The sequence below is a fragment of the Vipera ursinii genome (assembly GCF_947247035.1).
Source record: "Vipera ursinii genome assembly, chromosome: 3".
NCBI classification, from domain to species: Eukaryota; Metazoa; Chordata; class Lepidosauria; order Squamata; family Viperidae; genus Vipera; species Vipera ursinii.
This window is the reverse complement of record NC_139516.1, coordinates 37237893-37260060: the sequence shown is the minus strand read 5'-3', so window position 1 is coordinate 37260060 and position 22168 is coordinate 37237893. Positions and strand designations below refer to the sequence as shown.

Genomic DNA, 22168 nt, shown 5'->3' with positions numbered 1-22168 from the left:
TCAACTTACCTGCAGCAGGGAGGGTCACTTGGCACCACCCCTCATTCAGCAGGATTGACAGGTATTCCCAAAGCAGTGAGCTAGAGCTAGTACTAGTAGCCTGGGGCTCCAGGCAGGTGGGCAACAGCAATTTCTCAACCTTGCATTTGCAGCCCAGCTGCCCAGGACCTCACAGCCTTCTCTGCAAGGAGCACCTTGCTCCAAAAAAGGTTTAATTAGTATCTGTTGAATTTTGGGCCACATAAGCTCCATGTTAATTCACTTTGAAAAAAGATATCAGCCTTTATGATTAAAGTATAAGCTCAGAATACATTCAGAGAAGCAAAGAGTGGACAAAAAAAATGAAAGAAGGCAATCTAAATTATTTTGAATAATGTATTTCTTTCTTTAGTTTTTCTTTTATTACAATATCAAAATTCCCCATCCTGAGAAACCATTTTAGATGCATACAAAACATTGACTGCAGTTATCAGTTGAAGAACAATGGAAGGGGTGTATGTGACATGAATGTATATGAGTGACATGAATGTTTTATTGTTGTTTTTATTGATTTTATTATGAGATATTCTATTTAAAACAGGTGGCCATATGAGTTCAATAAATAAATAAATTTGAGATTAAGCAGAAATAAAATTATAATTGCTATTTCTATTTGCAATTTACTCATATGTTCATATCGTGGAGAGGAAATTTGTACTTGGTTTAGAAAAAGCTGCACAAAACAATTTTTTCCACAAGAGAAAAAGGTTAGAGGGAATATTGCAAACACATTTTCCAAACACACAAATCCTCCTTAATTTACCTTCATCCTGAAATCTCAGGTCTTCCTATTTTAGCCGCCCTGAGTCTTCGGAGAAGGGCGGGATATAAATGGAATAAAAATAAATAAAGTTCCCTTTGTCTATAAACACGATCTTATTTTGCCTTTCAAGGCTGGTTGGTTTCTCTGCATTATCTTTCTAAACATTTGCGCTAAAAGTTATGCTGTAGAAAGCCTTTACTGACAATTTGTAAGAATGACAGCTTCATTAAAGAATACAATAAATAAACCACATACAAAATTGCTAAATCTTCCTGCCTATGATCAACACCAGAAATTGGGAAAAAATCAGGATGTCAGGCCTGCCACAGTCTCCAGAACTGTCTTCAAGAGTGAGACAAATGCCTGCAAGGCTTCTAGCTTGTTTTCGGTCTGCTTCACTAACATCTGCATCTCTGCACTTCCTGTCTCCAGCAGCAGCTCAGTTAGGAAAAGGCAGCCTGTGTCATCCTGTGCCCCTAGGTAGACTTTCCATGACTGTGAACCAGGCTTGCTCATTGCAATAGTCTGAATATGGACCATCTGCAGGGCAACCTGCAACGTCTCTGGCTGAACAGTTTCCTGCCAAGGAATGGCTTGCTGGCAGCCAACAGCCAGGTTTAGCCATGTCCTCTCAAACTGCTCTGTAGTCAGACATATACTCGATATTAAGGTAAGGCTACTGGAACTGGCAGTAATAACAGGGTCATTCTCCTTTTCCAACATCAGTGGTACTGAAAAAGAAAGAAAAGCCATATTATTTACTATTTATTACATACATTTGTGTATCATCAAATTGTCATGCTCACAGAAGTTTGCAGCAATAACATCTATTAAAACACAACACTAAACCCATCCTTCTAATCCTCCCTATAAAATGCATTGTACATTAAAATCAAAATCAAGAACCAAAAAGCAACCCAGATTCACCATTAGTGTTGTAAAGACTATCTGAATAAACTAATGCTGGCAACTTTGCAAATACCCAGTACCTCGGAGGGGGCAGCTATTCCACAATGTCAGGGCCATGAATGAAACATATCCTAAGAACATATGCAGTGCCCTTCTGAATTGGATCCCTGCCCCATCTAATCTGTTCTCACAGTGCCCAACTAACTGCATAATGAAACTCACTAATCTCCCAGTAGATGGCTACACTCTTTCTCTGGCCCGATCTTTCATTCTCATGTAAGAAGGGGATTCTCAAGTGTATCTACAGGTGGACCTTGATTTACAACCACATTGCAGACTGAAATTTCCATCATGAGTATTGTGGTCCTAAGTCAAGTTGGATCCGATTTTACAACAATTTTACAATGGTCATTAAGTGAATAACATGGCTGTTAGGTAAATCCAGCTTCCCTTATGGATGCTATTTGCTGTAAATCAGCAAAAGTCGTAAATCTTGATTGCAGGATGTTTCAACTGGCTGTAAAGGCAATTGGGTTGCCAAGCACCTGAACTGCGAGCATGTGGGGTGGTACAATTGTAATTTAAATCCTATCATAAGGGTGTCTAGTCCAAGAAGGACTGTAATTACCACATCAGCCACAGTTGAGTAAAGGCTCTACTGGCCATGGTCTTGACCTGGTGCACTAGTGCAGGAAAACCCCAGTTCAAGGACCTGTTCCTTCAGAGGAAATATAATTTTGCCCAAAACCAACCTCAGAACTGACATCATACTAGATTGTTTGCACAAGAACAATAGCTCTCTCTTGCTGGGACTCTGAGTCTGTTTTGTCAAATCCAGTCCTTCACAACCTCCAGAAAATAAAAAAGGACCCCTACTGCATCTCTTGAGGTGACAACCTACAGCTGAACAACATCAGCGCATGATGACATCTCACCTCAAACTAAAAGATGAATCAGTTTTATATAATTGTTAAATAATATGGAAGAGAGAGCGAGCCAAGCTCTGTGGAACTTCACAGTGGAGGAATTACTATTAACAGTATAAACTGAAAGATGCTCAGCAGGAACATGAGCATTACAATTACAACAAGCTTAGTATCGCCTACTAAGCAAAGAATAACTTGTCAATCAGATACCTAAAAGTACATTTTCCAGTGAAGATTCTGGCTGTCATTAGGAAAAGCGAGCACAGGAAGAGTAACAAAGTAACTAATATCTACGTGTGTCTCTCACCTTTGCCTTCTCTTTGGCTATCGTCTGTGCCGGAGTCTGCACAGGGGAGATCAACTACCCGCCTGGCCGTCATAGCTGCCCATTGCTCTTTGCCATAGACGAACGCCAAGGTATTAAAGTCAAGGACCCATTCGTTAATGGAACTTCCAGTCTGCTCTTCTAAAAAGCGGAGAGAACGATCCGATGTTGGGCTGCACAGAATTCCTTTGGTTTCTTCCACTCCAGCTTGTAATAGACGATAGTAAAATAATGCACGGTCCCGAACTGCCATGTCTTTTTCCTCCTCTGGATCACAGACACAAACATTTGGCAACAACAACAAAAATAAGCAATTACCTCACCTGGCTTTTAGTGATGCATTTCCAAGAGCTCTCTCCCAAGCCTTCCCTCTTTCCCTTAGAACCTGTTAAGATATCTGAGACTAGCAGTGCAGACAGAATAGAAAAATACTTGCGATAAATCTAAAGAATTTTAGACCAAGATTTATTTATTTTTTGGGGCATGCTTTTCAACAGTAACTATAACTGTTGTCTTTCATCTAATTCACGACATAGCAACCATCACAGAAGTAACAGACTTACCAATGCAATAATAAAGTAATCGACCCAGAGTATCCTGACATTCAGCAGGACGTGCTATGAACAGCCGGGCCACAGCCGTCAGTAGTTCCAGCTTGACAACTGAGAATGGTTCTGATTTTACATTCTCCACAAAATCTTCTAATATATAAGGGGCATTGGGAACTCTTTCTCCATGTACACCCAGAAGCCAGATTAATGCTTGCTTTCCCTAAAAAATTAAACCATTAAAACATTTGGCATTCAGTACTGTGGAGAACAATTCACATACCAAACCTCCATGTTAAGGACATTACAGGTAGTCTTCGACTTACAACAGTTCATTTCGTTCAAAGTTACAATGGCACTGAAAAAAGTGATTTATGACCGTTTTTCATAGTTAGAACTTTTGAAGCATCCCCATGATCATTTGATCAAAATTCTGACGCATGGCAACTGGTTCATACCGTGTTTTCCCGAAAGTAAGACCTATCCCAAAATAAGCCCTAATTTGATTTTTGGGAGTGGGCCTAATATAAGCCCTACCCCCAAATAAGCCCTAGTTTTGGGGCAAGGCGCACACCTAAAAATCAAGCTAGGATGGGGGTGGAGGGGTAGAGTTGGCCCAAGTGCCCCACACTGACTTACCTTGTAGCCAGGCCTCTCCTCACTGGCCACTTTTTATCCAGAGTCCACAGGCCTGCATTTCTCAGTTGGAGGCCTTTCTGGAAGGCCACTGCAGCCGAGAACCAAGCTATGGATTGAATCCATAGCTTGGTTCTACAAGGCCTCTGCAGCCAAGAACCAAGCTATGGATTGAATCCATAGCTCGGTTCTTGACTGCAGAGGCCTTGTAGTCTGAATCCATAGCTCAGTTATCAGTTGCAGAGGCCTTCTGACTGCGAAATGCAGGCTGGAGCTCCATTCTCAGATGCAGAATGAAGCTGCTCCTTTGGCTGCAGAAGAAGTGGGCTGGCTGGGCAGGGCTGTTGGTGAGTGAGTGAAAAAGAAACCCCTCGAAAATAAGACCTTGTGCCTCTTTTGGAGGCAAAAAAAATTAAGACCCAGTCTTATTTTAAGGGAAAGACTGTACTTACGTTGTTTGCTATGTCCCAAGGTCATGTAATCCCATTTTGCAATCTTCTGACAAGCAAAGTCAATGGGGAAGTGAGTTTCACTTAACAACCAGGTTACTAACTTATCAACGGCAGTGATTCATTTAACAACAGGCAAGGAAGTTCATAAAATGGGACAAAACTCAACAAATGTCTCACTTTACATAAATTTTGGGCTCAGTTGTGGTTGTAAGTTGAGGACCACTTGTATTTGAACAAATAGGAACATTTATTATTGTTTTCACTAACAACTCACATATATACAATGAATGCATACTTTTTAAAAAACGTTCAGCTTCAATTTTAGATTCCATCAACAGTATAGAGGAGATTACAAAAGGTGTTCTCTGTTACCTCACTGTCCTGGATGATCTCTTCACAGCCAGACAAAGACTGGGCCACACACGTTATGCACTGTGGACACAACCATACTAGATCTCGGAACACCTGCACTACAGCTGTAGGGAAATAGATAACAACATATTTAGAGTATAACACTGTTTGGTCCAGATGATAACATCTTAATACCATCAAAACCAAAGTGGAGTTTTGATGGTATAGTTTAAGATTAAGGAATAGTTAAAACAGAATTTGCAGCTAATAAAATTAAAATGCTAAAAAATTCTAGCAAAATGTATTTTCACTATTTACCTAAAATACAATAAAATGTTAGACCTGCCTTTGAAGGAAGACCCATGATTAGGATGCTGCCACTAAAAAGGCCATGTCTGATTCCCTGACCATCACAGAATGCAAAACAGTGATTGAGGTGATGGTACAGCTGATAGAGAGGACCATACAAAAGGAAAAAGGTCTCCAAATAGTTTAAGTTATTTGAAGTTCTATGGAGAATTATAACTGATACTAATACCCAGAATTGCTTTCAGAGTTGAAGTGGAAGCCCATGGTATTTTAAAATGGGCAGCACAGAAAAAAAAATGGCAGTTTACATCTTTGCAGCAGCAAAGAACACCTTTCTAGTCAGCCTGATAGAAAATAAATAGCATCCTAATCCCATCCTAGTCCCATCCTAATCTGGATGGGACTAAGGCATATGATCTGTGGCCAAATCTGCTCTCTCCAAGAACGGACAGCTATATATGTAAAACACTCTTAGCACTGAGTAATCACTTGGCTGTCCAGGAATTATGACAAATTGAGGAGATTTTGAAACTGCAAATCTGGCCCTTTGAAAGATGCAAATTCTTCTAGAATAGATTGATTTTCCCATTCTGAAGTCTATTTTTACTGAGCAACATTTTTATCTTCTACTGATTAAGTTTCTCTTACCAATTCAGAGTTGTCAGGAAAACAAATGGAGTCAAAGTGAGCAAAGTTACTTTAAAAAGATCTTAACGCATCAGTAATTAGAAAGTGAATATCTGGTGTATTAACAATACAGTGGTGGGATTCAAATATGTGAACAATCGGTTCTCTGTGTGGATGCCACTTCCAGAAGTCCATTTTGGGCCTGGGCAACAAAAAATTAGCTACTGGTTCTGTGAACTAGTGCGAACTGGCTGAATCCCACCACTGATCCCACATGATTTGGGGCAGTGTCTCAATGAAATATTAATGTCATTTAAACACAGCAGTAACTATAGGATTGTGCTTTTCAGATTCAAAGTCAAAAAGGTGATTTGGAATAGCTATCAGTGTCCTTGTCACACCTGTTGACGTTCCTTAAATTAAGATTAATTAAATTAATTAATTAATTCTAAATTTAGAAAAAACTATATCAAATATGAACTAGAAAGTCCGGAATAATACCTGATGTTATATGTTCTTGCCTCAGCTCAAGAAGTTCTTTTAGAATCCTAACACATTGTTCTGAGTAGGTTCTTGCAATTTTTCCTAAAAAACAATAACAAAAAAAAATTAAACACCCCCCCCCCCAATATATATGACCCAAAGTTCTCAGGATTGCTTAATAATTCCTTAACCTAGAAAGAACGATCCAGCAACACAGGTTGATATTTCTAACACTAATTCTCAGTACAGAAGTACAAACTAATCTTATGCAAAATGGGACAGAATGGAACAGTTTTGGGAACATAATATTATAGATGAGACAATTCTAAGCTGGTTATCGGACCACTTAAGGAAGAGAACATGAGTAATTTCCATATGTTAAGCAATAATACACCAAACTTATAATCAATAAACACATTCAATATAACTGAATGAAATGAACTGCTCACTGAGACATTAGATTTAATCTCACCTTTAGTTTTTTACAATTCAATGCAGCACTATGCATTCCTCCTGTTGCTTCCTCCTATTTTCCCACAACTATCCTGTGAGCCGGACTGAGCCAGTTTCCTTGCCTTAACAGAAGACTAGAACTTATGATTTCTCAGTTTCTACTCCAGGACCTTAATTACTACATCAAACTACAATAAAGCAAACAATATTAGGTGGTAAGGCAAACAACATGCACCTTGATATGCATTTTGTGACTACAGTAATAGTTCTCTTAAGATTTCTTAAATTTTGGAGTCATTTTATATGAAATAAAGACTAAAGCTTGTACGCTTTTAAAATGGAGTGGAATTTACTTTTGAGAAAACATACTTTGGTTATTATGAGTGTAATAATTTGTGTTTTCAGCTGGAAGGGATAATAGCGAATATGTTCACAAGACTGGTGTAACTTTAAACTGCTTCATTTTCTAGTTTGACCAAATTTTGCTTCTTCTGTCTTTGAAGCTTATTTTTTGTTCTAGAGAAAATTGTCCTATCCACACCTGTAAAGACAGTCATATTCTTTTCTAGCCAAAAGAAACACTACCAAATGCAGAATTTGCAATATAATTGCAGGGGTGTTGTGTTATATTTTTTACATAGGCATTACAACTTTGGTGTACATTTATTTGCCTGTTAGTGGTCTTTCATTAGAATCCTAGTAGTCCACTTACCTATGGAAAATATTGCTGCCCGAGCAAGCTCTGCTGACACATCAGTGCAATAATCTCTCAGTTCCTCCAATATATGCTGAACATTTTCATCATTCACCAACTTGCACAGCACCTCCATTTTCTGGCACTTGATATAATGCGGTTCCGAGTAAGAACAGAAGAACTTCTTATATTGGCTACTGAAATGGCCAGGAAGGCTGTCTATTATTTGGCGTACATGACACAGAGCAGTGAAACAGAGTTCTCTACTCCCAGATGTGCATGCTGTTAGGAGTGGACCTTTAACTCTTACAAGCACATCTGCCTGGACATGTGGGTAATCTCTAGCCAGCACCAAGAAAAGTTTTGTGGCAGCCATCACTACACTGGAACTGCTATTTTTAAGGTATCCATCCAATAAATTAAGGATATCAAAAAGCTCTTCTTCACAGCGGGGTTTGTATCGCAGCAGAAAAGTCAATACCTCACTCTGCCCCCATTGATCCAAATCTGGCATCCTACAAAGAGGAGAAAACAAACACAAATGGTGATGCAGCTTTGCTCTCCCAATCTGCAGGCCACTTTTTCCATTACTTCATCAGTATTAAACTTAAATATGTGAATCAGTAAGATGAAATGGAGGGATTTGATCAAACACTACTAAATCATATACTTTAAGTAAATTTGTACTTCGCCCTCGACCTGCAGATCTTTCAAAATCTTAAAGAGTAATACAAATATATATTTGAATGACAATCTCCCTTAAACATAAAAGATGGGAGAATGACTTTGAGTCAATTAGTCTCCTTCAATCCAATTCACCACACAGCCTTGTTATTGTGGGGAAGATAGGGAGGCAGGAGCACGAGGTGCATTAACCTTCTCATATAGATTGATTTTTTTCCCCTTCGGTTCGATGGTGTCCAATAGATATAAATGAAAGATGGGATAAAATGTATTAATAACAATAATATCATAACTGCTATGTATGTCCTTATAAATCCGATGAGCAATATTATCAATGAGCACTGGGCTTACAAGCTGACCAATTATTTTATTTAAACTGTATATAATTGCAAAGGATCTTTTATATTAATACTCACATGCTTTAAAGCCAAAACTAGGAAACAACTCTGCAGAACAAGTAATTACTTCAGCTACCACCATGTAAAAATGAAAGACCTTGGACGATATTACTTCACATGAACCGAAGGTCTTTTCCATGGTGGATTCCAATTTAGGCATTCCCTGCTGAGAGAAGTTTCCTTCTTGTTACCTAGATGCCAGCAGGTTCTTTCTGTTCAAGTAGCCGTCTACTATTTGCCTGCTTTGTCAAAGTCTTGAAATAAGACTTCACTATTCTGGTATTCTCCCACAAATGTGTTTTTGATTAATTCATAGTGTATTTTAATTAAACATTTATTTTTATTATTATTATTGTTAGCTGCAATGATTGGCTTTTTTTGGCAGAAAGGCAAGTTATAAATTCAATAAATTAATAAAGAAAATATTAGCATTAATTTGACAAGCATATGGTTTTCACAATTCAAAACACAAAGGACAGTGGAGAACGGTACCTCTAGTTTACCGGAGAATTTTGGAGCGGAATGTACCTGTTAAGAAGATGGTGGGCAATGGGTTTGTTGATGACAACTCCTCCTTCATGTGCCAGAATTTCCTCAAGAGCCCTCAGACAATTTACCACAACAATAGGATCCTGATCCCGAAGCAAACTATATATCTCATTAACTAGTGCACCATCTGCAGAAAACATGTCAGAAAGGAAGTCAGAAATATTTCCCCCTTTCATCTGAAATAAAATACTGCTTTTGACAGGACGTATACAAACACAAACAATGATCATTTAATGAAAACGATCTGGATGTTCCCCACTCTGTTGTTGTTTAAAAGAGCCTGGGTCTTTACCCAGGCTTTTGGTGAGGAAGAGCCAGACTCCACACTTCACTGAGTTTGCCATCTTTTATCTTTGTTTTATGGATTTTATTGTAATTTATTTGACTGTTGTAAGCAACCCAGAATTATTGAGACTTGGGTAGCATACAAGTTTAATAAATATTAAATATGAGATTGCTGAGAAGGATTTCTGGCAAATAATTATGGGGCAAGATAGGAAGAACTACATCCAGCAGAATGTGTCTTCTATGAAGGGGAGATCGCCACACACTATATACAAAGTAGAACTGTTACAGCATTCAAGCCTAACTTTCTCTTTATAACATCAAGACTATATGCCACATATTTATTCTAATATGAATGGAGAAGTGGAATTGGAAATAGAATAGAAAAAAAAACATGTTTATTTACCCACTTCACAGTCCCCTTGGAGTTTCTGCATCTTTGCACATCCAAGAACTGCTACTCTCCTTACATAAGAAGCTTTATCTCGTAGACCATTCAGGATTGGCTGCTGAATATATTCTTGTATGCCAGGCATCCTAGGAACATTGTAGGGCTATCAATCTATAAATTCTCATAAACGCTCTTATAAGTTGATGCCCTCAACCCTTTTAATAAATTATTATTAAATAGCTGTATTAGGTTTCATAGATCAGATAGCAAAATAGCAGCCCAAAATAGCAGCTATAATTCAAGGGAAATTCAGTCCTGACCAGCAAAACAGAAAGCTCTTCAAGTGTGTTTCACTTTGAAGAGCTTTCTGGAAGGAAGTGCTATTTGTAGTGATGTATTACTGATAAGAATTAGATTCAAGACAAAAGAACTGAAAGCCCATCGTTCAGGTCATGAGCTATTGATCAGTAACCTCTACACTTGAGTATATTACATAATATATCTTTCTCTCATATGTGATGGCTGTGAAGGTCAAAGCAAGCATGACATTCTCTTACCTCAGACTGCACATGCTGCGCAGGGCCAGACCCCTAACCATAGGGTTGGGGTCTGAGCAGTCTTTGCAAAGAGTATTGATAGCTAAAAGTGCTAGATCAGGCTTCAGGGGAGCATACGTACACATGTACAAGTACACTAGCTTCTTCTGAACAATGTCTATAGTAGCACTAGCTTTAACCATCTCCATAAAAACACTGGACACATCTACACCTTGGGTCATGTGTCTGCAAGAAAAAGATAAGAAAAATATAGATAGAACAATCAATATCTTATATTAACCTACCTGAAAACCCAAAAGATAATTTTGTAATTATTACAGTCAATGATTAAATCATTACAAGTTGTCACTCAAAATGTGTGTATATACTTATGCAAATACATTTCAAGTTTCATTTGTATTCCACCTCAGTGCACTAGGTTAACTGCAAACACAGTCCTTCATCACAAAGCCTAAATTCTTTATCTGGAGCGTTTTATGCTTACTTTTCACTACATATTACATATTTGGCATACTTTACTTCTCTGTGATCCTCCACTTTCCAAAAGTATCAGAAAAGATAAATCAAGAAATATGAAATATAAATGTGTCAATTTATATACATTCTTAAGCCTAGCTATTCAACATCAGGTCAAAAAAGAATATTTCAACAGTTTTCTTCGAAAGCATTTATTAGCTACATTTTTGATAGAAGAATGTAAGGAGAACAGAATTCACAATTAAGCTATTGTATATCCATAATAATACAATGTTTACCTAATACTTTATATACTTTGAAATATATGGACAGCAGTTAATAAAATTTGACAAACCAGGCGGTAACTTAGAATTTTCAATTAATGAGAGCATGTTTCAGTGCCCTGAATATTTATTTATTTGACCTCTTTGAAGGTAGCAGAAAGTTTTTTTAAAGCAACATTTGCAAAAATGAAAACTATACATGAATTTTCATGTACAGATTATAAGATTATTTTATTTATAATTGGCTAAGATCCACAGCACTAGTGCTTTGCACGCTAATGTTTTGCACTCTTGAAAACTAAGTTAATCTACTGAGATGTACCAGAATTTTCTCAAAAGGATTGCAAAACTAAATTCAAGTAATGTGATAACAGAAGGATATTCTTGTCAATGGTTTTCTTATATACCATTATCAGAAAAGTTTAAAGTGGATAAAATACATTATGGCTGTGAACAAAGTAAAACTGAGTTTGAAATAGAATTATGTACTAATGATGAACATATTACTAAAACGTATAAACATTATACATTTGCATTATTTATTTTTAAACTTTGTAATTTTGTTACACTATTATGAGAACTATCTAAAACAATTATTGCATGTATCAATTATTTAAAACTTCCAGCATTTCAAAAGACCAACTATAATTGACAGAGTACAAGAGGACTGTAGCATAACACAAGCATCTCAGAACAGACCTGATTACTCGTTGGATAACATTCCTATAGCGAAGATGGTCAGTTTGCACATGAGGGTTGGAGAGGGCTCTCTTCAGCTCCTTCACTGTATCCTCTGAACCAAGGTACGGCATTGCTGAGATTCTAAACCCTTTGACAGCACTGACTGTTGAAGAACCTAGGATAGCAGTCACAAAGGATGGATATAGTCACAGAGAGAAAACTGAACATATCATTTGCATTCCGTTCTGCCTCTTTCAATCTCGTTTTATCTTTTATGCTTTTCTTAGAACAAGAGATTTTTATTTATTAATTTGTATCCTGCCTTTATTAGGTTTACAAATAACTCATGGTGGTGAATATATCCAACCCACTTTTTTCCTCCTATTTTCCCCACAAGAACAATGTGAGGCTTCATGGCTAAGGTGGAACTTTAACTCATCTCCTGCTTTCTAGCCTGGTGCCTTATTAGACCAAACTGGCTCTTATTTTTCAAAAAGTTGCTAATTTCATTATGACAGCAACAAGCATGGCATTTTAGCAAGGAACAAGCTGACAAGTCTCTGTTCCAAGCTTATAGCAAATAAAATACACTAAATATAAGAGATGTAATAGGAAGGTAAGAAAACAATAAGACAAGAATAGTAGCATAAAACAAATGACTAATTACACTTGGTTTCTCTAGGAGCAGCTACGTTATTTACTATACTGTAAAAACAATAGAAGATATAAACAAAGCCAAACTAACAAATTTATTATCACTTTTTGGTGAATCACTTTTCATCAGATGAAAAGGTATTAAATCCATAGTTAGGTGATACATTAACTGCCAGTCCTCGGCTTACAACCATTTGTTTAGTGACTGTTCAAAGTTACAACAACACTGAAAAAAGTGATTTACAACTGGTCCTTGCACTTACAACTCTTGCAGCATCCCCACAGTCATGTGATCAAAATTTGGCACTTGACCACATGTACGCTGTTAAATTCTAGTAACTCTTCATGACACAAGATACTGGTAGCTAGGTAGGTAGCTAGGTAGGAAGGAAGCTAAATAATTAAATTTGTTATGCAATGTACAATTCTGCCAAACCAAAATAAGGGCAGTACAATGAATACAGTCACTGTGTTGTTGGTATGAAACTACATTTAGTCTTATGCACAGGAAACAGCTGCTTTCCTAGCTCTGAAAACAGAAATAGATAAATTATTTTGTTGATGGTGATACCCACCAATGCTTTGGCCTGGCAAAAATCAAAACCTTACAATCTCTATCTAAGCAGGCAACTAGAAAATAAATGGAGTGAATGCACTTGAAAGTCCAATTTACCTCCGTCTTCGAAGGGAATCAAGTTCTCGAAATACAGAGCTCTAAGTGCAGGAAGACAACACTCACGAAAATGCCTCTAAAATTCTATTCTCTTTTAGAAGCTGTAATACAATTTTTCGTTCCTCAAATTAAATGACAACTGGAATTAAAATGCAGGGCAATTTATTTATTTGGCAGTCACATAAAGGTTTTTTTTTAATTCCATTTATATCCCACCCTTCTCCGAAGACTCAGGGCGGCTTACAAGCTTAGCAGTTTACGTTAACATCATTGTAAAACAGTTCCGGAGGCTTTTTAGCTTAATATCCCGATGCGCTAAGGAAGAGGGAGGATCGGAAAGCAGAAAAAAACCTGATATGCTGCAGGGTCCTAATACTCAATAGTAGCCCGAAGTATCATTATATGAATTATTATTAATCTACAGCGGAGTAGACGGGAAGGTTATCCCGAAGAGCCGCAGCCTCCTTTTTTTCACCGCCCCACCCCGTAAGCGAAGACATCCGCTCCATTTTCTTCGCAATGCAAATGTACTTTGACAATAAAGGTTTATTATTACAAACACTACGCAGGCTTTGCTGCTACCTTTTGCTTGAAGAAGGTTACTGTTGCCTAGTCACTGTTCTGCAAAAATCCAGATTTTTCTGTTTTATTATTTTCTGTCCCTATAACAGTTTTTTCCAGAAAACAAAAGAGAGGCGTCAAATGCACCCTGAAAGTTTTGTCTTCTCACCATGGAACTATATATCAATCTCATTTTTGTACGCCTATTGGCCGAGTGATGTTTCTGACCTCGGTAGCTTTAAAACGTATAGACTTCAACTGAGGAATTCTGGGAGTTGAAGTCCACACATCTTAAAGCTACGAACGTTGAGAAACAGCGGCTCACGACGGGAACCGTCAGATAAGAACTATACTGCGCATGAGCTTCCCGGCCCTGTCGATAACGGGCATGCGCGGCATTACCGTCTTGGTTTGCGTTCTCAAACCCGCGGCCTGACCAATTTTTGTTTTCCTTTTCGCGGAGAGTACCGCGCATGCTCGTCTGTCGCGATGCCTTACGGGTGAGCGGGTGTTTGGGTTCTTCCATTCTTCGGCGGGAAATGTTAGTACTGCTTGTGAACTACGTTTGAAAAGCGGTAGGACTGTCCTAACTGCAGAGGAGAATAGAGCTCTCTAATTCCCCCGATTGGGACGCTCCACAAGTAGACGTTTTGCATCTGGGAAAGGAGAACCGTCAATTTCGGCTTCCTTCTCTTTCCTGTGCTACAAGCCTAGGGCAGATCACAGTAAGCTTCCACGCTGCTCAGCAAAATGATTTAGGGAAGGGACAGGGGTGGACTGAGTTCCAGAGCAAAGTTTCTTTGCAGTGCTCGATGAGTCATAAAGCAGCAATTAAAAAGTGCCGACCGCGGGACCCGCAAACGTTTTCTGCGCTGGCCCAATTTCTCTATAATGTCAAGGTTTTACTGCCACATGACATTTGGGCTATTTTTCTTTAAAAAGTACTTGGGGATTTCCTGGATGTCATCTCAAACGCTACTAATAATTCATAGAAGAAGAATGCTGTAGGGCAGGGGTCCCCAAGCCACATGGGTCCTCTGTGGGCCACTACTGTGCCGTGCAAGTGGCTAGCCAGTGCGCACGATTGGGTGCACACACTTACCTCCCCATTGTGCGAGCGTCGCACAGGTGCTGCATTGCATGGGTGCTAGTGTTGCCGCAAGTGTCGCGCAGGCCTTAGCATCGACACAAGCATCACACGTGCGCACTCGCAGCCTGTTTGCATATGTGCATACACACATAAAGGAGCCTTTCCCTCTGGGCCACCAACCTAGAAAGGTTGGGGACCTCTGCTGTAGGGAGACAGCCAGTTGTGTTTAGTTTAGCTTAAGATGAGCACTAGGTGATGGTGAGTTCCTGTGCCACCTTAGGCACAAAGCCAGTTGGGTGACCTTGGGCCAGTCAGTCTCTCTCACCTAGGAAGGAGATAAGGGCAAGGATTTCTGAAAAGCCTTGCCAAGAAAACTGCAGGAACTATTTCAGGCAGATGTCCAGTGTTACAGTAACTATGACTTGAAGGTATATGCACACAAAAAAATGTTGTAGAGTCCACAGTCACTGCATTGCCTTCCTGTGATAGTCCCCAAATAGTTGTAGGGTTTATGTAATAATATGCATCTGGAATAAACAGGGAACATCTGATATGTATTGCACAGATACAGCCCTTATGTCAAATTGAATGTGTCATGAAACACAGTAATTGAAGTCCTAATGTAAGAGAAGCAATAATAGCTAGATGTTGTTTTTGCAGGTATCGTATATTTGAAGGGACCAGTACTAAGAAATGTAATAGGGCTAAGAAAAAGGTAGTAAATATTTACAGCGCCCAAATCAGGCTAGCTGGCAGTTTTAACCACAAGAGTTCGCACATAATCTACAAATAAACTGCTTGTTTTGGTTTATGCTTATGCATCTAAGTTCCAAGAAAGCAGGAACTGTGGGTTAAGCATAACTGCACCTACTGCTAATAGAAAAACCATGTTAAAGGGCAAAGGTAATGTCAAAAAAGGGGGGAACTAGGCATTCTGGAAAGATTGTGAACTGTGTGGAATGACATGGGAGGGACTTGCATTTGGGCTGAGGGAATAAATGCTGCTGAAATGTACTTGCTAGCCACCTGCTCTTGCAAGAACGTATTTTTCAATAAACTGCTTGCTGCTTCACTTAACAACTTTGTCAAATTCTTGGAAACTGAGTGTGTTTCTCAAACAAAATGCTAAGTAAGACAGCATGCTATTTTGCTTCATTAGCTTAAGCTAAATAAAATTCTTACTGCCAGTGGGTATCAATTCCTCTTTTTTATAAGTTTGGAATATTACTGATGCATGAGTTCATCTTTTCTGAGTTTTTTTTAAGTATTCAAATTTATTCGTTTTTATAGGAGCTGGAGTGATGAATGGGACTCTGATTGCAGGCACACCCATTGCGGTGGATTTTTGGAATATCAGGAAAGCTGGGCAGGCTCGTTTGTTCTTTCTTTCTCACATGCACAGTGACCATACTGTGGGGCTTTCCAGCACCTGGAACCAACCTGTTTATTGTTCACCTGTTACAGGACAAATTCTACATCTCAGGTTGAAGGTACAACCTAAGTACATGTAATTGTCCTAATGTTTCTCTTAGTCATCTCTTCATTATTGTGGTGTTGCTGAAATGCACATTCTGACAAACCTTTCTAATATTCATAATGCTGGGAAATGTAGTTCAGCATCATTTAGAATGCTACTCATTTTATTATCTCTTTGCAAAGTCTCACACTGATTCTGCCATGCCTTTATTTGGTAGGTAGCTAAGCAGTGGATCCGTCCTTTGGAAGTGGGAGATAGCCATGTTGTCGCTTTGGATGAAATTGGCAAAAAGACCGTGACAGTGACCTTGATAGATGCTAACCATTGCCCTGGATCTGTCATGTTCCTTTTTGAAGGGTACTTTGGTGCCATCCTCTACACAGGTATGAACTTCCTTGTTTTTGAGAAAGAGGTGAAGTGCATTTTAGATAACAACTATGATTGTCCTTCCAATAGAAGAGAGTATATGTTGCTGAGTGTTGAACTATGAAGTGCTTGTTGCTCTCAAGCTTGGTTGTTTGCTTGTAAATGATTCTTTACTTAACTGGGTAATATTATCAGTCCTAGTGAGTATGGGGTTTACTTTTGGTTTATATACAGCACTGTTAGTGTCGGTGAAGCTGTGGTTTTCTCTTTGAGAGTTTCAAAGACTACAGGATTTTCCCTTGTAGTATAAGTTTGTCTGAATCCTGACAATAATGTGTTTTCAGTTGCTTTTTTTGTTTTTTGCTCTTTGATGGCTAAAGCAAGCTCTAAAAGTATAGCCTCTGATTTCTGTAACAGCAGAATGAAATGGTATAATGTCTGAAGTTCAGGCCTGGATGTGGAATATTGAATTTTAAACCTACCCTGTATCAACATAAATTCAGTAGTTAGCTGTAAGCTAGTACTGCATTTGACTGTTCACTAATTTTGCAAGACTCAATGAAATATGAATTTCATATTGAAAAATGCCGTAGAACATTTACAACATTGCTTCCTTCTGCAGTAACTAAAGATATTTATTCTTAATTTAGGCTTCTGCTTCCCAGGAACATTTTTCGCTGACAGTCCCATTATATCTGTCTTACCAGGTGATTTTCGTTACAATGCTAACATGCAGCAAGATCCAGTTCTAAAGAACTCAAAGCTTATTAACTTCCTCTATCTGGATAATACTAACTGTCATCCTGAAATTATCTTACCATCCCAGGAACAGGCCACTGAGCAAATTAAAAAGTTGATCAGGGACCACCCTGATCATCAGGTGAAGATTGGTAAGAAGATCTATTTTTTCAGATCTAATTAAATGGAAAGAAGTTGTGGAGCTTGTTCTCTGATATGAGAATCCTTATGTTCAGGTGATTGAAGTGGCATGGCAGATTTACAAAGACATAATGGTATGGACCTTTTTTTCCTTTTCCACATACAAGATGTACTGTACAGATAGAGTTCCTTACCTAGCATAGGCCATTTCTTATAATTTAACAAGTTTTGTTTTGTAAATCTCTCCACACCTGTGCGTAAGTTACTTAGCAAGCTTTATGGACTGCATCAATATTTTATTATATTTTTATTCCACCTTTGCTCCTTTTATATGTAACTCAAGGCTGTGAATATACATAATACTCCTTCCTCTTATTTTCCCCACAATAATAATCCTGTGTGGTGTGTTGGGCTAAGAAACAGTGATTACCTGAAAGTCACCTAGCTGGCTTTCATGTCTAAAGCAGGACTAGATCTCACAGTCTCCTGATTTCTAGACTACTGCCTGTTGGGAAACTGCCAGTCAGGCAAGGAGGAGGGGTCAAGCAGGGAATTACCCTTGAGTTGCTTTACAGCTGTAAGAAAACTAGAACTGTTCCCTCCCCCTGCCCCCCCTCCAGGTTCTATGGACCCTTATCTGATTTCTGCCAAGAGAGGGCAAGCAGTGTGGAGAGATTCTTGTAGTATAGGTAGAATACAATAAAGTGGTCAGTTTGAATCCTTTGTGTGTGGATTTGATTGCTTGTACTTGACAGCAACTTAACCACCACACCACGCTGTCTATATTAAAACACTTTTTTACTTTGAGTATGTTTATGTTGATTGCTACTTATGATAATTAAGAGGAAAAAAAGACAGCATGAGCTCCTTAATCTAATGCCTGTTGGGGATTGTGGGCATTCCTTACTCTAAATACAATGTTTCCCCTTAAAAAAATTTCTTAGCAAAGACTCACCTATCTTGTTCACAAGTGATGGGAAAGAATGTTCAGATCATTCCCCAAGTAATATCTGCTAGTGACAATGCTTTATTTAAAATAACACTGGCAAGGGTCAACTTTGAATTTGTGACCAGGGGACTGATAAGATATTCTACCAACCCATCTCCAGTTGTTTATATGCCTTGTCTTCTAAGAAAAGCATAAAAGGTTATAAAGGCCTGGCCACTTAGAATCTCAACATAGACCCAAATTCCTAGGTGGGTTAGTCTGTCACTTCTAGGGGGAAGTGACAGACTTCTAGGGAAGCAAAATAGATATAGATTGATATACCTTTTTCTATAACTTATAATATTTATTGTTTAAAATTTATTAATATTTATTCAGTAAAATTCTTGTGGCATTTTACCCTAGTTTGAGCCTATTCTCTTTGAATTCTTTTGGCTTTGGTTTCTGGTTGGCTATATAGTGCTAACCCAGATAATCATAGCAAGTTTACACCAGAGGTGCACAACTCAAGAAATCTTCCCCATCTCCAAGCCTCAGAAGCAGTGCTTTTTTTTTTGAAAAGCTGCCTCTCAATTCTAAATTTTAAGGGTCAGGGAAAATCATTAAATACATGTATGTAGAGTAATCAAATTATCTATCCTTTTTTGATACTTAAGTCCGTGTTGATTCCTGACTGACAAATCCCTGCAATTGTCTTGGCAAGATTCAGAAATGGTTTCCCATTGCCTTCTTCCTAGGGCTAAGAGAAAATGACTGGCCCAAGGTTATCCAACTGCCTTTGTGCCTTTGGTGGGATTAGAACTCAAGTCTCCTACTTTTTACTCTGATCCCATAACCACCACACTAAACTGATTCTATCTTATTGATTTAGGTTAAATTGTATGAATGAAAAACTTAACAGTTTTTTCCCTGGCCTTGATTACTTTTTTGAATGTGATTGCTGGTACATCTGTCAAAGTCCCTGAGTTGTTGGGCAACCCTGGTTCATAGGGGGCCTCCAAAGGAGAACATGGAATTGATTTAATGAATTCAGGATTTGGAGAAATCTTGTCTTTCAAGGAAGCAGAGATTACAGCATTAATTTATTTCAATATTATTTTTAGTCTACATTTAACTATTGCTAATTACCATTATTGCATGCCCTCCAATATGCCCCATTTATACTCCAGAAAGATGAAATATTTCCTCAAAGTTACCTATGAAAATAGAGCTCATCTAATAATTAATGTGGAAGATGGTTGAACTCCATAAAATGTGAATATATATCAACAATGGTAAAACACAGTTGCATAAAGTTGCCTGGTGATTCATTAGCCATTGGAGGAGGAACCCACCAAGGAAAGGGTGTAATGTTCCAGATTTTTGAAGTCTTCCACTGCTAAGCCTCAATTATTTCAATAGTTAAACACATTCTATTCTGAAGATTGAATTACTGTAGTGTTAGGCTACCTAACACTGAAATGCTAACTGGTATTTGTTATCTTTTAGGTACATATAGCTTGGGAAAGGAATCACTTTTGGTGGAACTGGCCCAAGAATTTCATACGTGGATTGTAGTGAGTCCTCAGAAGTTGGAGCTTATGCAGCTGTTGGAGATTGAGGATGTTTTCACTTCTGAAGAAGGAGCTGGATGGATTCATGCGGTGGATTTTTCAGAAATCTGCAAAGAAACAATAACCAACTGGAATCAGAATCATCCAACCATAGCTATTCTCCCTACCAGCAGACCGGTGAAAATCAAACATCCTAATATGTATGTTGTTCCTTATTCTGACCATTCATCTTTCCAAGAACTATTAGAATTTGTAGCTTGGCTAAAGCCCTGCTCCATTATCCCTGTGGTAAAGAATAAGGCATGTCAAGTATATTTTCAACAGTACTTGAGCTCTGAAAACTATTCACTTCTGGAGTCTAAAGTTCCAGAATCAGTTAAACAAGTCATAGAAAACAAGAAAAAAGAAAAGCCGATAAAACTACTAAGATTGCCAGCCTCTCACCATGTTCCAAGGGGAGTTTGCTTTGACTCTCCTGAAAAATGTACTAGCCAGATGTACTATGACCCTGAAACAGAAATTTCTGAGCAGTGCTGCCCAGAATCCACAGACAGAACTGAGTCTTATTCTAAACAAGAACACTTTCTTCAGTCTCCACAGCGTGAAGAAAAACAGGAAGAAATAATACTAGAACCACCAAATCTTGAGAACCAGAGAGCACTCCCTGTAGTAGAGTCAGAAAACATGTTTTCCACCAAACATCAGCTGAAGGACATTGATAACGAATTTAAAAAGCATCAGACAGTTGTAACATCAGCATGCATACGCACTTTTTCCAGTGACAGAAAGGATGCAATCTCTACTCTAGGAAGAGTTCCTTCTTCCTGTGAGAACAGTGACTGTCCTGCTCAAAGAGTCTTGGACAATGATGTCTTCTCGGCAGCATCACAGACCGCTCAGATTCACAGAGTGGCCAGTCAACAGATTTTAAAAGACCTTTTTCAGGAATATGATTTAGCTCCGTTAAATATCTCAAAGCGGAAGTCTCTAGAAAACTTTGATTTGCAAGTGGAAAACTACTTAAAAAGAGGAAGAGTGTCAGTAGGCACAGAATAATAAAAACTTGCATTCTGGACAAGAACTTGCAGGGAAAAAGCAAAACGTCTGATCAAGGGCCAAAAGAGGACAGCTATGGAATAATAATCTTTTCAAGTGAGGCATATCTGCGTCCTTCACCCACCTGCTCCAGTTACCCATTAAAATAGATCCTGTCTGATAATTAATTCATTTTGATAAAAAGTGAACCTTCAGTATTCACTGCTTGTTTCTACACTTTTTTGAAGGTTTACTCCTATTTTTTAGGGCTGATTACTAGTATTAATTCAGCTGATAAATCATAGATCCCTAAATATGTAAGTTTCCCTGCATAATTGGGTTGTTTTTTTAACTCGGGCAATCTGTCCTATTCACTGCTGTAATCTTTCCTGTGAATTAAAGGCGGTCATTTGATTGTTGACTCAACAGTATTCCTGAGAAAGGAAACATACATGGTTTGTCAAGGATATATTTATTTTTTTCCTAATAAAATTTTAAAATGAAAATAATTTTTTTCCTGGGCGTTTTAAAAAGTAGCAAACTGGAGACTTGATCATGAAAAACTGCTTCTGAATTAAGAAATGATTTATAGTGCATTGGTAGTATTTAAATGTTAAAATAAATTAATGTTAAATTAAAATAAATACATTAATTCTCAGTAGGATCTGACACCAAGGTTTCACTGTAACTATAATTCATTTAAATTTAAAATATTTACTACTTTGTTCATATTAATAGATATTTTTACTCTGGTGTAATTTTAGATACCATGCTTAATATAAATTAGTGTTTATATTATACTTTAATATAGGCCACATCCTGAATTTTATATTTTATATATTAGATACTAGTTATTTTACAAATTTATTTTAATTCTTTACTCAAAATTTTATTCATCTATTATTTGTACTTGTCTTCGACCACAATAAATCAAATTGAAAAGATTGTTTTCCTTTTAATGAACATTTATTAAAGCTAGTGCTGAGTTGTGCCAGTTCCCCAAATCTCTAGGTACACTTTTAAATATTAAAGCAACAACATATTAATTTGTACAATCTTATACTGAAGCTATAACAACTTTTCTCAGATGGTGCTGCCACCAGAGTCAAAATACAAACCATCAGATTTATTTCT

The 22168-nt window shown here is 38.0% G+C and overlaps 2 protein-coding genes across 6 annotated transcripts; one reads left to right on the top strand and one right to left on the bottom strand.

Annotated features, from left to right (window-relative positions):
• Positions 1-243: 243 nt before the first annotated feature.
• On the bottom strand, positions 244-13899 carry AP4B1 (adaptor related protein complex 4 subunit beta 1). Of its 3 annotated transcripts, XM_083357771.1 has the most exons (12): positions 13710-13872; positions 13128-13266; positions 11819-11975; positions 10380-10604; positions 9838-9968; positions 9126-9273; positions 7534-8030; positions 6387-6470; positions 4971-5074; positions 3526-3733; positions 2945-3229; positions 244-1533 (listed from the first exon to the last, which is right to left on the bottom strand). In XM_083357771.1, the coding sequence occupies exons 3-12, from the start codon at positions 11929-11931 to the stop codon at positions 1109-1111; spliced, it is 2220 nt and encodes a 739-aa protein (XP_083213897.1). In that variant the 5' UTR covers positions 11932-11975; positions 13128-13266; positions 13710-13872; the 3' UTR covers positions 244-1108. The 3 variants fall into 3 exon arrangements, with proteins under 3 accessions (XP_083213897.1, XP_083213896.1, XP_083213898.1); XM_083357770.1 differs by lacking the exon at positions 13128-13266 and having other exon boundaries at positions 13710-13899; XM_083357772.1 differs by lacking the exons at positions 13128-13266; positions 13710-13872 and having other exon boundaries at positions 11819-12191.
• Positions 13900-14199: 300 nt separating this feature from the next.
• On the top strand, positions 14200-21842 carry DCLRE1B (DNA cross-link repair 1B). 3 transcript variants are annotated; one of them, XM_083357733.1, is made up of 5 exons: positions 14200-14413; positions 16069-16268; positions 16473-16638; positions 17329-17511; positions 19935-21842. In XM_083357733.1, the coding sequence occupies exons 2-5, from the start codon at positions 16080-16082 to the stop codon at positions 21053-21055; spliced, it is 1659 nt and encodes a 552-aa protein (XP_083213859.1). In that variant the 5' UTR covers positions 14200-14413; positions 16069-16079; the 3' UTR covers positions 21056-21842. The 3 variants fall into 3 exon arrangements, with proteins under 3 accessions (XP_083213859.1, XP_083213857.1, XP_083213858.1); XM_083357731.1 differs by having other exon boundaries at positions 17272-17511; XM_083357732.1 differs by having other exon boundaries at positions 14201-14387; positions 16044-16268; positions 17272-17511.
• Positions 21843-22168: the final 326 nt, after the last annotated feature.

Coding starts and splice junctions, on each gene's coding strand:
- AP4B1 (XM_083357770.1), bottom strand. CDS start 11,931: ATGCCGTACCTTGGTTCAGAGGATACAGTGAAGGAGCTGAAGAGAGCC. Junction 6,471..7,533: donor GGCAGCAATATTTTCCATAG/GTAAGTGGACTA, acceptor ATTGTTTTTTAG/GAAAAATTGCAAGAACCTAC. Junction 5,075..6,386: donor GCAAGAACATATAACATCAG/GTATTATTCCGG, acceptor ATTTCCCTACAG/CTGTAGTGCAGGTGTTCCGA.
- DCLRE1B (XM_083357731.1), top strand. CDS start 16,080: ATGAATGGGACTCTGATTGCAGGCACACCCATTGCGGTGGATTTTTGG. Junction 16,269..16,472: donor TTCTACATCTCAGGTTGAAG/GTACAACCTAAG, acceptor TTTATTTGGTAG/GTAGCTAAGCAGTGGATCCG. Junction 17,512..19,934: donor TGATCATCAGGTGAAGATTG/GTAAGAAGATCT, acceptor GTTATCTTTTAG/GTACATATAGCTTGGGAAAG.